The sequence below is a fragment of the Fistularia commersonii genome, chromosome 2, assembly GCF_037954325.1.
Source record: "Fistularia commersonii isolate RoL2024-O1a breed Wild chromosome 2, RoL_Fcom_v1.0, whole genome shotgun sequence".
Taxonomy (NCBI): domain Eukaryota; kingdom Metazoa; phylum Chordata; class Actinopteri; order Syngnathiformes; family Fistulariidae; genus Fistularia; species Fistularia commersonii.
In genome coordinates, this window is record NC_141285.1 from 1,320,074 (window position 1) to 1,335,162 (window position 15,089).

The 15,089-nt window shown below is 42.7% G+C and overlaps 1 protein-coding gene across 5 annotated transcripts in view; it reads right to left on the reverse strand.

The window, feature by feature from the left end:
- The window catches only part of ltbp1 (latent transforming growth factor beta binding protein 1), a 189,434-nt gene that overhangs the window by 74,633 nt on the left and 99,712 nt on the right, over window positions 1-15,089 (reverse strand). For all 5 annotated transcript variants that reach the window (XM_086164018.1, XM_086163999.1, XM_086163991.1 and 2 more), the window contains exons 6-9: window positions 10,585-10,800; window positions 8,127-8,428; window positions 5,961-6,063; window positions 515-574 (exon numbers count right to left, since the gene is read on the reverse strand). In XM_086164018.1, coding sequence (XP_086020144.1) covers window positions 515-574; window positions 5,961-6,063; window positions 8,127-8,428; window positions 10,585-10,800 — 681 coding nt within the window. The remainder of the gene's footprint in view (window positions 1-514; window positions 575-5,960; window positions 6,064-8,126; window positions 8,429-10,584; window positions 10,801-15,089) is intronic.

Below are 15,089 nucleotides of genomic sequence, written 5' to 3' on the forward strand. Positions count from 1 at the left end.
CATCTCCTACTATCTGACCTCACATCAGCTGGACTTCTTCACGTGCGCTACACTCTTGCGAAAGCACTCAAACCAGGCTATTTCAAGGCCTTTAGCTGATTTACTTGGTCTTGTGCGGCGTGATAATCTTGCCTCCGGCCCCCCGAAGTTAGCGGCTACGGATTCGAGAACAACTAAGCGTTTGTGCCTCCGGGACTCGTTCTCCTGGACGGGAGCCGGTCGAAACGTTAAGTGCCCGAGACCAGATGAGACACGAGATTAGCCTGGATTGCGGGCTGGATTAGGAAACCCGCTTTTCCATTTGCTTCGACGGAAAAGGGGTTTATGTTTCTGACGTAACCGCGTGCGGCGATTACCGGCAACGCCGGATTCGATGAAAGTGACTCGGACCGGTAGAAATTCTCCCTTAAAATCTACATGATTCGAGAAAAGGCGGAAATCTGAGAACTTTCAAACACGAACATTCCAGACAAACTGCGGCGTTTTATGAAGAATCCCAGGGCGGGAATCTTACCGTGGCAGTGCGTGCTGTTGATTCTCTTGTAGCCCTGAGGACAGTCGATCAGAGGGATGGCTGAGGGGAGAAGGGACACATTTGACCAAAGACGTGAGTCCACCTGTTCACTCAATGAGACACAAATCAGCTTTGAATAAAGGAATACAGCGATCCCTCGCTATAACGCGGTTTACTTTTCACGGTTTCGCTACTTCACGGATTTGCATGGTGCATTGTGTTCTGCATTCTGATTGGCTAAAAAGTCACTCCGCTTCTTCTCTACCTGCGTCAATAACGGCGCAGTTTAATATGTACACGTACGTAAAACAGCTTGCCGAATTTACATGACGTACGTGCAAATTCTCTGCGATTTCGAGTTTCTCTAAAACCCATAATGTTGACAAAACGCTCTAGACCGACAAAAGGGCCCAAAAGTTAGCGGAAGATGCTATCTATGGCAGATAGAGTTAAACTTCTGGACATGCTAAGGGAAGCTAAAAGCTATGCGGCTGTAGGTCGGCATTACGGAATGAATGAATCTTCCGTTCGTTCCATAAAGAAGGAAGGAAAAAACATAAGGACGACAGCAGCGATAAGTTTTAATAAGGATGCAAAAAGGGTTGCAACTGTCCGCAATTTTTTTCATGATCATTTTTAATTTTCTCCCGTTTAATCCAATTGCTCGGGTCGCGGTGGGCGGAGCTAATCTCTGCACTTTGAAGCCTTCTGTTCACATTGATGATTAAAATTATTATTTGACAGTACAGTACAGAAGTTATTTGTTGAAAAAAACCTTTCTAAAGTACAGTACTTTTATTTGTGGAACAAATGATTGAGCCTGTAAAATGGTTTGTTCTTTCTTTTCAATGTATAATAGAGTATTTAATTGTATAATAATTGTAAAAAAGAAATAAAGGTTTCTACTTCTTGGATTTTGCCGATCACGGGTTCTTTTTGGAACGTAACCCCCGCTAAAAACAAGGGTTTACTGTACTTTCCTATTTACAGCGAGAAATCAAACCTCTTTTAGCTTTTTCAACAATTCATCATAGAATTGTATTCATTCAGTTATTATCTATCTACCGCTTATCCTGCACTCAGGGTCACCCGTACCAATATTAGTTTTATTATCGAAATGTTTTCTCCTGTATGTATGCACCCGCTGCAGACAGAGGGAAAAAATGTTTTCGTTTTCGTTCAACCGGTCGCTCGTCATTTACACGCCGTCTTCGATGAACCTTCTGGGTGTTTTTGGACTGTGGGAGGAAATGCAGACGCCAAACCTTTTATTTACCATAATTTCTATTTTAATGCCGACTGCAAAAATCTTTTAGCGGAACGTTACGGTGAAAAAATGCTTGGATGATGATCGGTTTGACTTTTTTTAAGTGTTCACGATGACGATCAATGGATTCTTTACCGGAGAGAACAATACTTTTATTTTTATTTTTTATTTTTTGGGTTCAGATCACATACGATGACTTATATAGCACGATTTGTCATGGGATAATCGGTCGATAATCGGTGAAATGACGAACCATTTCACTCTTGGTTTTGTTTCCTACTAAAAGAACCTGTCAAATAATAGAAGTATATCCAAATATTCTACGTGGCAAATGTCCCCCTCTTCACTGTAGTGAAATCTCCTGGGTTCGTTGGGATATTAAGATTAAGACTTGTTTTTCTCTCGCAGAATATTCCGCATGATCCAAGAGTTCGTACTGGCATCGTTTTATAATGTCATCCTGAAAGAGCACAAATATGACCAAAAATATTTAAAAAAAAAACACTTTTAAGCCATTTCCAGGTATGAGCTGATGGAGGAGGAAACATAATGAAACAAAATACGCAGCAGCTGCTAAAAAAAACAATCTATTCCAAAACTCGGCAATGTTTCGGACCAGGAACCGATCTTTCTCCTCCCGTAAACGAAGCGACAGATGTAACCACGGCTACTACGAGGCCGAGACATTGTTGAAGAGCTGCTCTGAGTGCGATTGTTGGGTTCACACCTGCGCAAACAAACCGGGGGAAAAAAGCTACAATTCACTGGCGCAGACGAAAACAAGCTACGAGTTCGGCCGGTTCGATTTATGACTTTATTTATGACAACGTCAACGAGCTCCGGCACCGATCTTGCGTTTTTTTAACCCAATTCGAACAAGAGGAAACCCTCCCAGATTGGAATTCGATGTGATTTAGCAGGATAAATATCCGTAAAAATGGTTTGAGGGAGTTCACGTTTGACAAAACAATATGGGGCAAATCGTACCGTGATTATTTGATAAAGTAGGACTTGAAAATAAACACCAATCAACACAGGAAGTGGAGTAAATACTAACGTAAATTCCGGATTATAAGCCGCTACTTCTTTCCACACGGTTTGAACACTGCGGCTTAAACGACAACGAGGCTAATTTATGGATTTTATCGAGCTTCACGCTACCAAAACATTTAGCCTCGTCACATCAGACCGATGAAATTTTGAGGCCGTTCGATTTCAACACCGAAGAAGACGACTTTAATGGTTTTAGAGCGGTTTTATCTCGGAAGACGGAGATAGCGATCAGCTAGCCCAGTGTTTCCCAACCACTGTGCCGTCAGAGATCATCAGGTGTGCCGTGGAAAAACGCCCACTTTCACCTGATTGGTCCGAAAATTATTTATCCAACGCAAATAATGTGTCTTCCTACGTCTATGTGGGCAGCGTGTCCATTCCATGACAACGGGTGGTGAATTAACCTGTGCATCTGTGTGTCAGAGTGATTAGTGACGCTTTGCGTGGTACATTTTTAAAATTAAAAGTACCGTCATTTCCGAACTATTGAGCGCACCTCAATATTAGCCGCACCGGCTAGCCGGTCGCTATCTCGGTCTTCCTCCTGCGCGCTAAAACCGTCAAAGTCGTCTTCTTCGGTGTCGGAAGTGAACGGACTCAGAATTTCCCGGTCATTTCATCGGTCCGATGTGACGAGGATAAATGTTTTAGCGGCGTGAAGCTCGTTAGCGTCCCCCAACCAAAAAAGTCCATATATTAGCCGCATCGTTGTTTACGTGAAAAAAAGTCGCGGCTCATCGTCCGGAAATGATGGTACTTGTATCTGCGTAAACAAACAGGCAGCGTTGTTGGAAACTATCAAGACGAGTGAGAAAGCAGTGAAAGCTGCCAGAAAGTTGCTGAACTCGTCTCTAAATCCAAACAGCAAAACATTAATACTACCTGCCGGCAAAATCATTGTAGAAGAAAAGCTCGGCTCTGGCGTTGATAAAGGAATAAGCAAAATTCTCTCAAATAATACCAATTTCCAGACATATTGATGACGTGTCTTCGGACATTGAAAAAAAGTGTTCTGGAAAAGTTGCACATCAGTGGGAAATTTGCATTGAAACTTGACGAATCTACAGATATTAGAGACATTAGATTTCATACTAAGTAAATTGAGACTACGGTTTATTTCTAATTCGTTAAAAAATGTTTTTGACATATTTATTTGGTGGTGATTTTTCTAATGTAAAATATGTGCCGTGGCTCAAAAAAAGGTTGGGAAACACTGAGCTAACACAGATCTGCACTTAATATTGTAATTTCATTTATTTTATCCTGTTTTTTTATCCTTTTTTTTTTATCCTGTTGGTCTAAGCCCAGTCGCTTCCTGCCTATTTTGTTAATTTATTTTTTCTTCATTGCTATTGTCACTGTTTATGTTGCTGTGTAGTTTCGGTCGTCTACTTCCTTGATGCTGTTTTTCTCTGCTGTCTAATTTTTTGTGGATGCCTTTTGGTTTATCGAATTGTCTATTTATATTTCTATTCATATTGATTCGACCCTTATAATCTGTTACGCCGCTGTGGGGATCAATAAAGTTTATCTTATCTTGATTGCCTCATATAAAGTGGAAAGATTGTATGCAGATAAAATACTGTGAGCTGAAAAGTTTTTACGATCGGTGGCACAAAACAGGTTGTGAGCCGTTAATAAAGACGACCCATATCCGATACCATTAGAATGCTCACTGCGCGTTAGCATTAGCATAGCATCTTTATCTTTTTCATAGCGCTTTGCCGAATGGTGGTTGATTTAAAAGCGTGCGCCTGGTGAAATAGCTTTTCAATTGGATGTTTTTTTATGACGAGTTTGGCGTCTTACCAATGAAATACATAATTTTACATATTCATGTATATACACTGCTCCAAAAAATAAAGGGAACACTTAAAAAACACATCCTAGATCTAAATGAATGAAATATTCTTGTGAAATACTTTGCTCTTTACACAGTTGAATGTGCCGACAACAAAATCACACCAAAATGATCAATGGAAATCAATTGTATCAACCCATGGAGGTCTGGATTAGGAATCACACTCCAAATTAAAGTGTAAAAACAAACTCCAGGCTGATCCAACTTTGATGTAATGTCCTTAAAACAAGTCCAAATGAATGTGTGTTGCTTCCTGAGTGGACACTATGATTTCACACAAGTGGGATTGACTTGGAGTTACATTGTGTTGTTCAAGTGTTCCCTTTATTTTTTTGAGCAGTATATATATGTATATATATATATGCACGATGATGTTGATTTTCTACATTTGGTTCTCGTCATAATTTGGTTGCTAAATGAAATCAGGTGACTTTAAGGCCAAATCCTGGGAGTTTGCTGAAGTTATGGAAGGACGTGATTATCAGTGTTGTGTGTGGAGTATTGTTGGAGAACAGCAGCTGCTGGGATGTAGACCGAAGTCAACCTGTTAATCTGCGGCGGCTCGGGAGGCTCGACCCTACTTTAATGGTGACAGAGGCGCCAGTGGGCAGGTGGCACCCAAATACTTGAAAGCAGATTGATATTTTTCTTTTTTTTTTGCCCGGAAAACAAGGCAATGTTTGTTCGACTAATAAATCCAATTTATCTACCAGCTACCGGTGTCTCGGTGGCACAATGGACTGTTTCACAGTGAACTCGCGTCGCCGTTCAGAAGCGGGGAACCAATTTCACAAACGGCGAGCCTGAAAATTCCCTCATAATGCTGTTTATGAGCCGAGCGGACATCGGCGAGAACGACTGCTGACGGGACCGCGGTCGTGATACGGCGAACTCGGATTATATTCCGACGGTAAAGCGCGTGCTTGGCCGGGACGCGCCGACAAGGAAATGTTTCCTCGATGCGGCGAAGGAGTCGCTTTGCATTGAAATAACATTTGTAGCCGGATCCTGAGATGGGGAGGGAAACAAAAAAAAAACAACACAAAAACCTGCAAATGTGAAAGCAATTTTTGGGGATTCTTGTTTAGAATCCTCTGTCGTGGCAACTGGATCTCGGAGATCACGACAAGAACTCACCGCGACCCGGATGACGGTTCGCTGTTTTTAACGCAATAACGGGGAAATTGCTTTGCTTTGCTTTGGAACGCGAGAAATGACGCGCAATAATGAGACGTAAAAATGTAGCAAAGATATTCTGGACTTACATGGTTTCTTTGGGCACTTCTGGCACTTATGAAAACCCCACGATGTCCCGATTGTGTTGCAGCACTGATCTTGCTTTGTGAGACCCGGAAGGGCCTTCCCACACTAAACGACAACAAAAGAGAGGATTCACCTTTGACGTTCAGGTCGGTGAACACACACACACACACACACACACACACGCCGTTTGCGATGTTAAAAACAAATTTTGCACGGGAACCAGTTTGTTAACTATTTTGTTCACCGGTTGTACTTTTTCATTTGTGATGCTTTTTTTTTTTCGGAAACTTTTTGCCCTTCATTGTAGCTCCCAAGCATGGGTCTTTTTTTCAATTTGTTTTTCATTTTTACTGCAAAGTATTTTTATGTTCTAGGTTATTATTTTACCACTGCGTTAGCGTACGTGAGTGACGTTCCAACTTATGGCAAAATCGCGCTATATATATATATATTTGGAATCGCTAACAAGACCGTGGCGTTGTAGCCTAGCGGCAGTCGCGCAAAGTTGTTTAAATCCTTCATTGTTTCATTTTCCTCTTAATATGATTTTTTTTTTTTTGTGCTTTTAACATGAATTCAGCCCTCAGAAAGTAAAAAGTACGAGTGATAGCGGTGTTAAAAAGCCCAAGTGTATGACAGACAATCTGAAGGTTAAAAATAATAGCTAAATGTGAGACTTGTGTCCTTGTTAGTGAGCTCTCAAAGCACGACCACGTGGCTCCGTTAACCATCCACACTATCCGAAAGAACGGAGATGCGCTAAAGGCAGCATTTATACATGTACTTGTATACTGGAAATTCTGGACTATAGAGCGCACCTTTATATAGGCCGCACCTACTCACTTTTAAAAGAAATTGTACAGAAATAAACTGCACTTGTTCCCATCGAGACATGAGATATTAATGCAGCAAAATGTTGAGGGAAAGATTCACACTCGATATTAGGGATTTATTGGTATCTGTTTGCAGCCGTTCAAGCCTTTTCGAAACCTCTTTGTCTTTGACTTGTACCGTTTTCTGGGACTGCGCTGAAGGTTGCGGTTCCGTGGTGTCAGGATCCAGCCGATGCTCAAAATGCAAAATAGCTTTATGTCGGTGTTTTACATTTTGTGCAGCTATAGCTTAAATAACTTGTCGTGATATATTTGCAGTGTATTTGTTAGAGCGTCTTTGTTTGCCAGCAAATTCAGCGACATTCATCCCCTCACTCTTCCATTTCAAAACATTAGAATTCATTGGTGCGATTCAATCTTCAACTGATCGAAGTAGCTTGAAGGTCTAAATGAGCGAGTTGGACGGCCAACCTTGTGTTTTGACTATTTCTGTAAATTCTGGACTATAGAGCGCACCTTTATATAGGCCGCACCCACTCATTTTTAAAAGAAATTGTACATAAATAACCCGCAGGAGTCCCCGTTGAAAAATTAGATATTAACGCAGCAAGATGTTACAGGAAAGGTTTTTCTGAAAACTTTTAGTTCACTAAATGAGGGTAACATCGATAACTTACGATGCAAATGCTTGTTTTCGGGAACAGTGCTCGTGTGTTTTAACTATTTCTATGGCTTAAATTCTGGACTATAGAGCGCACCTTTATATAGGCCGCACCCACTCAATTTTAAAAGAAATTGTACATAAATAAGCCGCAGGAAAGGATAGATTTTTCTGAAAACTTCTAGTTCATTAAATGACGATAACATCTACAACTTATGATACTAATGCTTGTTTTCCGCAACAGATGCCGAACTCCCGTGCAGCAGCTCTGTTTCCTTCTTGGACGGCCGGACGGGTCGCGTTCAACCCGAAAGCCGCATCAAATTCATTTCTGCACGTCTTTTCCGTGACGGTAATGGCTGACGTGATCGTAAATACGAGCGGGTTTGTCGAAACGGCTTCATTCGTCCACCGTGAAGGAAGGACGCTGCCGTAATTACCCGATAAAAATCCATAAATTAGCCGCGGTTTTCAAAGCGTGGGATGCCGGAATTCGCGACAAACAAATAGTTTAAACTCAAACACGTTCACATCTGAGTCTTTCCGTCACCACGATATTGTTTCCCCTTCAATATGTCGCCGTAGTGCACGAGGCCAGGGGTTGTTACGTTATTTCAGTGTATTTGTCGTTTAACGGTCCGTCTAACACGGTTTGAAAAGCACCGCCAGCAGACCTGACTCCCGGCCGTCTCCTGGAAGCAGCGGCCCAGCGTGTTCTTGGAGGCCACGGGCTGGTAGTGGGAGGTCTGGTAGCCGTGCTGGCTCGGGTAGACCACGTTGTACCCGTGGTGCTGGATCTTCTGGCTGCTCTCGGTGTGGTGGTAGCTGTAGCTGGTGGAGGAGGAGGACGACGACTGAGAGCCCTTCAACGTCTGTCCGTTGTTTTGGTAGTTGTCCAGCTGAGACACCTGGTGGACCTGGACCGACGCCTCCGGAGGATGCTTGATGTGAATGTTGACGAAGCTCGGGCTGTAGGCTGAAGGAGCACAGGTGCGACCTCGTTAGCGCCACAAGTTAGCCGACGCTACATACAACGCGATGACTCCCCAGAAAGCTAAAAAAAAAAAAAAACAATTCATCCTTTTCGGATCAAGTTTGACGAGATAATCGGCGAGAATCCGGTGTTTGTCATGGTGAAAACAAAAAGAAAGAAAGCGTGACGCGTTTGAATTGTGTTAGCGGAAGAGCTATTCATGTGTGCATTAAGACTCCTAGAATACAATTTATTTTATGATGCAAACACAACGCCCTGCACTACATTTCATCACGGTCCTCCAATATCAAGCCTCATTGATTTCTGTGCAGAGAGAACACACGCAATGTACACGGAGTTGTTTTTACAGCAGACATATGTCATATGTTTATATTTCTACGTTCTGGCTCTGCGGGAAGCGTTAAACATTGAATCAGCGTCACTAAAAATTAATGAGGTGTTGTGAGACTCGAGGCTCGATCACAAAACGATATGTCGCAATATTTTAGGGCATCTGGTTTAACTTGAGTCCCTATTACATATTTATCTATTTATTCTTCGAGCTCAGGGGTCGACAACCTTTACCAGGTGTGGGAAAGAAAAAACTGGGAGCCACAAAAACCTTTTAAAATGAATTAACGCAATGTATATTTTCTATATTTCATGATATTATTTTTAATATTTTTAATATTTGATAATATTTTTTAATTTTTTTTTCCTTTTTTATGCTATATATAAATAAAAGGTGTTTTTTTTTTTTAATTTAATTTAATTCTATTTTATTTTATTTTTTTAATCAGTGACCGACTGGAGAGAAAATGAAATCTCTGCATGCAACAAAACATTTTGAAAACTTAAAAAAAAGACATTTGGTTGATGATTACTTTTAACTCAATGTCTATTTCTGTATTGACAAATAACAAAATAAGGCAAATTTAAATGATCCGCCGGCAACAAACCAAAAATGCCGTCGTCACTCTTTGTGTGTCGTCCTTTTACTGCCATCATCTTCAAATTTAAAATTATATTTCTTAAAAATGAACGAACTAAAACAAAATACATTCTAATTAAATATAGGTTCATTAATTTCCAAAGCCAGAGAGTCAAAGAGCCGCAGGTTGTTCTAGATGTTATTTCTGTTTTTTCTGTCTTATATCTCGATCCCAGAGATGCTACTATTGTTGTATCGTTGTGTTTTGTTTACTTTTTAAGGATGTTTTTGCCTGTTTTTGATTCCGCCGAAGCCGAGAGTCTCTAAAATTTCATTATTCTCCGTGTCATGATAATAAAAGCGTCGACTCTTCCAATTGTTGGACATTTTTTTTTCCAGGTTTTTCTTTCTTTTTCCCGACTCAGCGGCCGTCGCGAAGCGTCGCACATGAAAGCGAGGAGGCCGTTCCTTCCAGAAGTTGTGACCTGTGACAAAGCAAACAAGAAGCTGTATCTCCGCGGGGTTTCCTTTGCTCGACGCTGTCAGACGCAGGAATAACAATCCCAGCCCGTCGCTGGAAAAACAAGCACTCCGGCGTCCGCGGTTTTAAAGTTTCTCCCACAAAAACCGGGCGGATTCTGATCGTTTTGGGTAAAATAAACACGTCGCTCGTTATTTATTCCTGCAAATTGGTCGATATGAAACTTTTATAAGATAAGATAAGATAAGATGAGAACAACTTTATTAATCCCGAAGGAAATTGTTGTGCCAGAGTTACAGAAAATATAATAGTAATAGATAATAAAAAGAAAAGGCAGAATCAGAAATAAAAATAAACTATAAACTATAAAGTGTCTCAGTGAAACTATAAAGTGTCTTAGTAAACAAGTGATAAAACTATAAGTATTTTACGCTTTTACACTTCAGGGTATTTATTTTTTACGTGCACCTTTAGCTCCTCTTGTTCCTCTTCGTCGACCATCCCGAGGACGTCTCACGTCTTATCGCACAAATTAAAAACGCGATCGATCTGACGGACGTTTTAGCGCATTCGCGGCTAATCTTTTTGCACGTTAGCTTACTAGCTCCGCTGCTCCGCTGCTACGTGACTCCTTTTTGCGGACACAGCACACACACATCCTTCCGGGCGGGGGGGAGGGTTTACAGATGAGTAATGAAAGGAAAACATCGGTCATTTTAATTTCGGCGCCGATAAGCCGTCGCTCACCAGAACTTTGACCGTTGCTGTAGGTCAGAGGCAGCGTGTGCGTGGAGTGGACTTGCGTCTGGCTGTAACCGCCTGCCGTCTGCTGGTGCTGCTGGTGCTGCTGGTGTCCGTTCTGCACCAACATCTGGCAGAACTTGCCGGTGAAGTTGGGAGGGCACTGACACTTATCCCTGGCGCTGCACTTCCCCCCGTTCATGCACGGCAAATGGCAAACCACTGGCGAAGGGGGGGGGGGGGGGGGGGGGGGGGAAGAAAAGCGGAGTCAAACGGGTCGGACGATGCGTCGCAAAGCAAATATCGCAAACGGTATCCGCACATCTGCGATCTGTGTGTTTGTGTTCGGCTCGGTGGGACCGATTTACACATCTGTCAGCGATCAGGATTACAGACCAGACATCAGGAAGCTGAAACCCCGGAGCGGGCGAACGAGGCCGAGACGCCGCTGGGGTTTCCTGTGTGCGATGCGTTCAGTGTTATCACCCGCCAAACGAAACGTTTAACATTGCGTTTCGGTGACGAGCTGTCTCGAAAAAAAAAAAGAATAACAAGCTGTCGGATGTGCATTTTCCGACAAGGAAAAGGCCGGCCGTTGCAGAAACACTATCTCTGTCCAGGAAATCAATTCTTACCGCCGCCCTCGAACGCTCGCCCTGCATTGTTTTACTCGCCGATTTAGATCATTCGTAATCTGCGACGCCCATCCTGCACTCAAGGTTTGAGTTTCTTCTATTTTAATATTGCTTTCCCATGGACCATGATGTTTGCGGATGACATTGTGATCTGTAGTGAGAGCAGACAACAGGTAGAGGAACATCTAGAGAGGTGGAGGTATGATCTGGAAAGGAGAGGAATGAAAGTTAGTCGAAGCGAGAAAGAATATATGTGTGTGAATGAGAGGAACTCGGGTGGAACGGTGAGGCTACAGGGAGTGGAGATCAAGAAGCTGGAGGATCTCAGGTACTTAGGGTCAACAGTCCAGAGCGTAGGAGAGTGTGGAAAAGAGGTGAGGAGACGGTCCAAGCAGGTTGGAATGGGTGGAGAAAAGTGTCAGGGGTACCAAGAGATAGAAGACTTTCAGCCAGAATAAAAGGAAAGGTGTACAAGACAGTGGTGAGACCAGCGATGATGTTTGGACTAGAAACTGTTCCAATGACCAAAAGACAGCAGGCAGAACTAGAGGTTGCAGAGATGAAGATGTTGAGGTTCTCTTTGGGAGTGACCAGGATGGAGAGGATCAGGAATGAGTCTATCAGAGGGACGGCACATGTTAGATGTTTTGGAGAGAAGGTAAGAGAAGCCAGACTGAGATGGTTGGGTCATGGACAGAGGAGGGATAGAGAATATATTGGTAGACGGATGCTGGAATTGGAGCTGCCAGGCAGGAGGTCCGGAGGAAGACCAAAGAGAAGATGTATGGACGTAGTGAGAGAAGATATGAAGGTAGCTGGTGTGAGAGAGGAGGATCCAGAGAATAGGGTGAGATGGAGAAAGTTGACTCGCTGTGGCGACACCTGAAGGGAAAAGCCCAAAGGAGAAGAAGAAGAAGATTTATCAATATTGCTATTGTTGCGCTGCCGTGACCCGGAAACCATCTTATCTTAACGTGCAAACTGGGAGCAGAAAGCGGTCGGGATGGAAACGCGGGACCTTCTCACCAGCCGCCGTTGCTTTAATCAATAAAGATTATCGATCAGAAAGTCGACAGACGCGTGAAAATAAATCCCGCTGGAAATCCCATCAATCACATGCTAATACGTACAACATAACGGCTGGAATTTTACGTCTTGAATTATCTTGCATACGACTCGAAAAAGATTTATTTTGTGACTGAAAAATTCCTAAAAATATTGTTATCTTATAAAGATGTCTCTCTATATTTTTTTAATATTTTTTAATCTGGTACAAACAGGTTCGAACCTCAACGTACTCCGCGACCTTCATCGGAACCGACGTTAGCTTTGCGTGAAAATACTCAGCGAGGGGAAGCTAAAAAAAAAAAAAAAAAAAAAAAAAAGGAAAAACAAACAAATGAAGCGCTCTGAAAACATTTCCTTTCCAAGCGGATTTTTATATAGGCGGGCTTCACGCGCACCAAATGCGCTGGACGTCCGACGTCCGTGGCGGCGGCAGGTGTGGGCCGCCGCTCATCTGCAGCGAACAAGTGCAGACGGGATAAATCAAGCACAAACACGGCTGTAGTGCTTATGTAAGAACCCGGGGTGAGCAGAGGGATACAATGAAATCTATGTTCTGCGGCCAAAAGGCGTTAGCGCGCGGAGCGGAGGAGGTGATATATAATATAATTCTGAAGACATTTCAAACAAGATCCCAGACACAGACAAAACAGAGGCGCTGGCTCGCAGCTTTATTTGTCTCCGCTCATCTCGCGGTTCAAAAGGAGCTCGGCCCACACCGAGTCTGCGAAGGAAACGCCGCAAATCCGGGATTTCGGGGGGTCGGAGGAGCCGGGAGGAAAGTAAAGTCTGTTCCTCCGGCCGGCGACGCACTCCCACTGAATATCCAGACCGTTAAATACACGACTGAAAACTACAACGGCTCTCGCTGAACCTCCTCCGGCGGGTTTTTTGTGAAAAACGACAGATAAAGAAACAATCGCTATATAATCTGCTCGGCCGGGTTTGCGGATTAGACATTGAGATTTGACTTTTCTTTTTTTTTCCTCCAAAATGTTTGGAGCTCTTTCTTTTTTCTTTCCCGTCTCGTGCCAAAGTCCATGAACTCTGATTGTGCTCAACAATCCTTACAACGGAGTCACATTCGCCCCGCAGGAACGCGTTCCACGAATAATCAGAATAATCGCCCCGCTCGGAATTTCTAAAAGAGGCTCATTTGACCACCTCGGATGGGAAGGCGCTGTCTGAACACAGGTTTTGTTTTTCGGAACCGGCTTCGGGGCAAGAACTTTTTCATCTGCAATCAAATCAAAAATCTCGGAATAATCGGAGCGGCTCATCTTTTCTTCCAGGTGACGTCGGCGTGAGGAAATATGCGTTTCGTTCATGGTCTTTATGATCGACGGCGTTTCGCCGACAACGAGATGAAGCTTAGACATTCACACATGAACGCCGGGGGAAAAATAATCATGTGAGGAAACGGTGGATAATTTTAAGCTAATGTCAATGTTTTTTGGTAAGTTAACCTTCCAAAAAGCCTGGAAGGTGTCTGACATTTCACTTTTATGCTGATATAAACCCAACGACCAAAACCAGTGGACGGTCAGATATGACTGTTCTCCTAAAGCTCAAACAGACGTTCAGAGAAATATAAATAAACCCGTTTAAACGGTCCATTTTTCTTTCTTGTGGTTTAGGCGACTGTTTGCCCGTCATCTCAAAATCTCTACGTTTAAATTCTTCAGCCTTTTTACAAAAATGGACACGTCATGAACGCCGGCAGTCGGGGTTTTCATTGGTTCTCGAAGGATCGCTGAACCGCCGATCAGCAGCCATCAGAAATCCATGAATAGATTCAAGTATACGGATACAAAAATACAAGCATTCTCAGTTTAGAACTTGACGTAGTTCACGTTTTTGAAATATGGGACGGAAACCGGAAAACCCGACCGAGCTAATCTGCAATCTTCTGGCCGTGAGGTGAGAGCGCTAACCGCCGCGCCGCCAAAAACCAGCTATTAGATTCTAGCTAGATGCCGATTTAATTCGAAATGCTATGACATAAAATGCTGTTCAGTTCATTCAAAAATTCAAAAAAACCTGTAGAAACTTTTTCTATTCAATTTTTCCTCCCATCGTGTCACACAAAAGAAACCCTCGCTATATGTTTCTCATCCAATTTTATCCGATTTTTTCCTCATTAATCGAGTTCATATTATGAGCGCGTATCAACGGGATTACGGCCAACATCTTGCGGAATCCGAATTCGCCGGCGTTTGGCAAATATTCATCGTTTTGAGGAAGTCTTGCGTTTCACCTGGTTTCAAAGGGACTGCAATACCCACAGTCACCACTAGGGGGCGTCTGATTAGAATCAGCGGAAAGGCCGAGGTGCAAGACGACGCGCTTGCAAATAAACATTTTTGGATAAATACATGAACGTTCTGCCCGTCCCGATTTCGAGATGCGTTTCCAGCTGTATCTCCACTCCCATAACCACTCCCATACAAGAGCATAAGTGCAATTTTTGTCATATGCCCTTTAGGATAATATACTGCTTAAAAAAATACAGGGAACACGAAAATAACACATCCTAGATCTGAATGAATGGAATATTCTTATGAAATACGTCTTGGAACGTGCCGACAACAAAATCACAGCAAAAATATCAATGGAAATCCAATGTATGAACCCATGGAGATCTGGATTTGGAGTCAAACTCCAAATAAAAGTGTTTTTTATCCTTTATTTATTTACTCCAGGCTGATCCAACCTTGATATAATGTTCTTAAAACAGGTCAAAATGAATCAGTGGACAGTTTGATTTCACACAAATGTGATTGACTTGGAGTTACATTGTGTTGTTTGAGC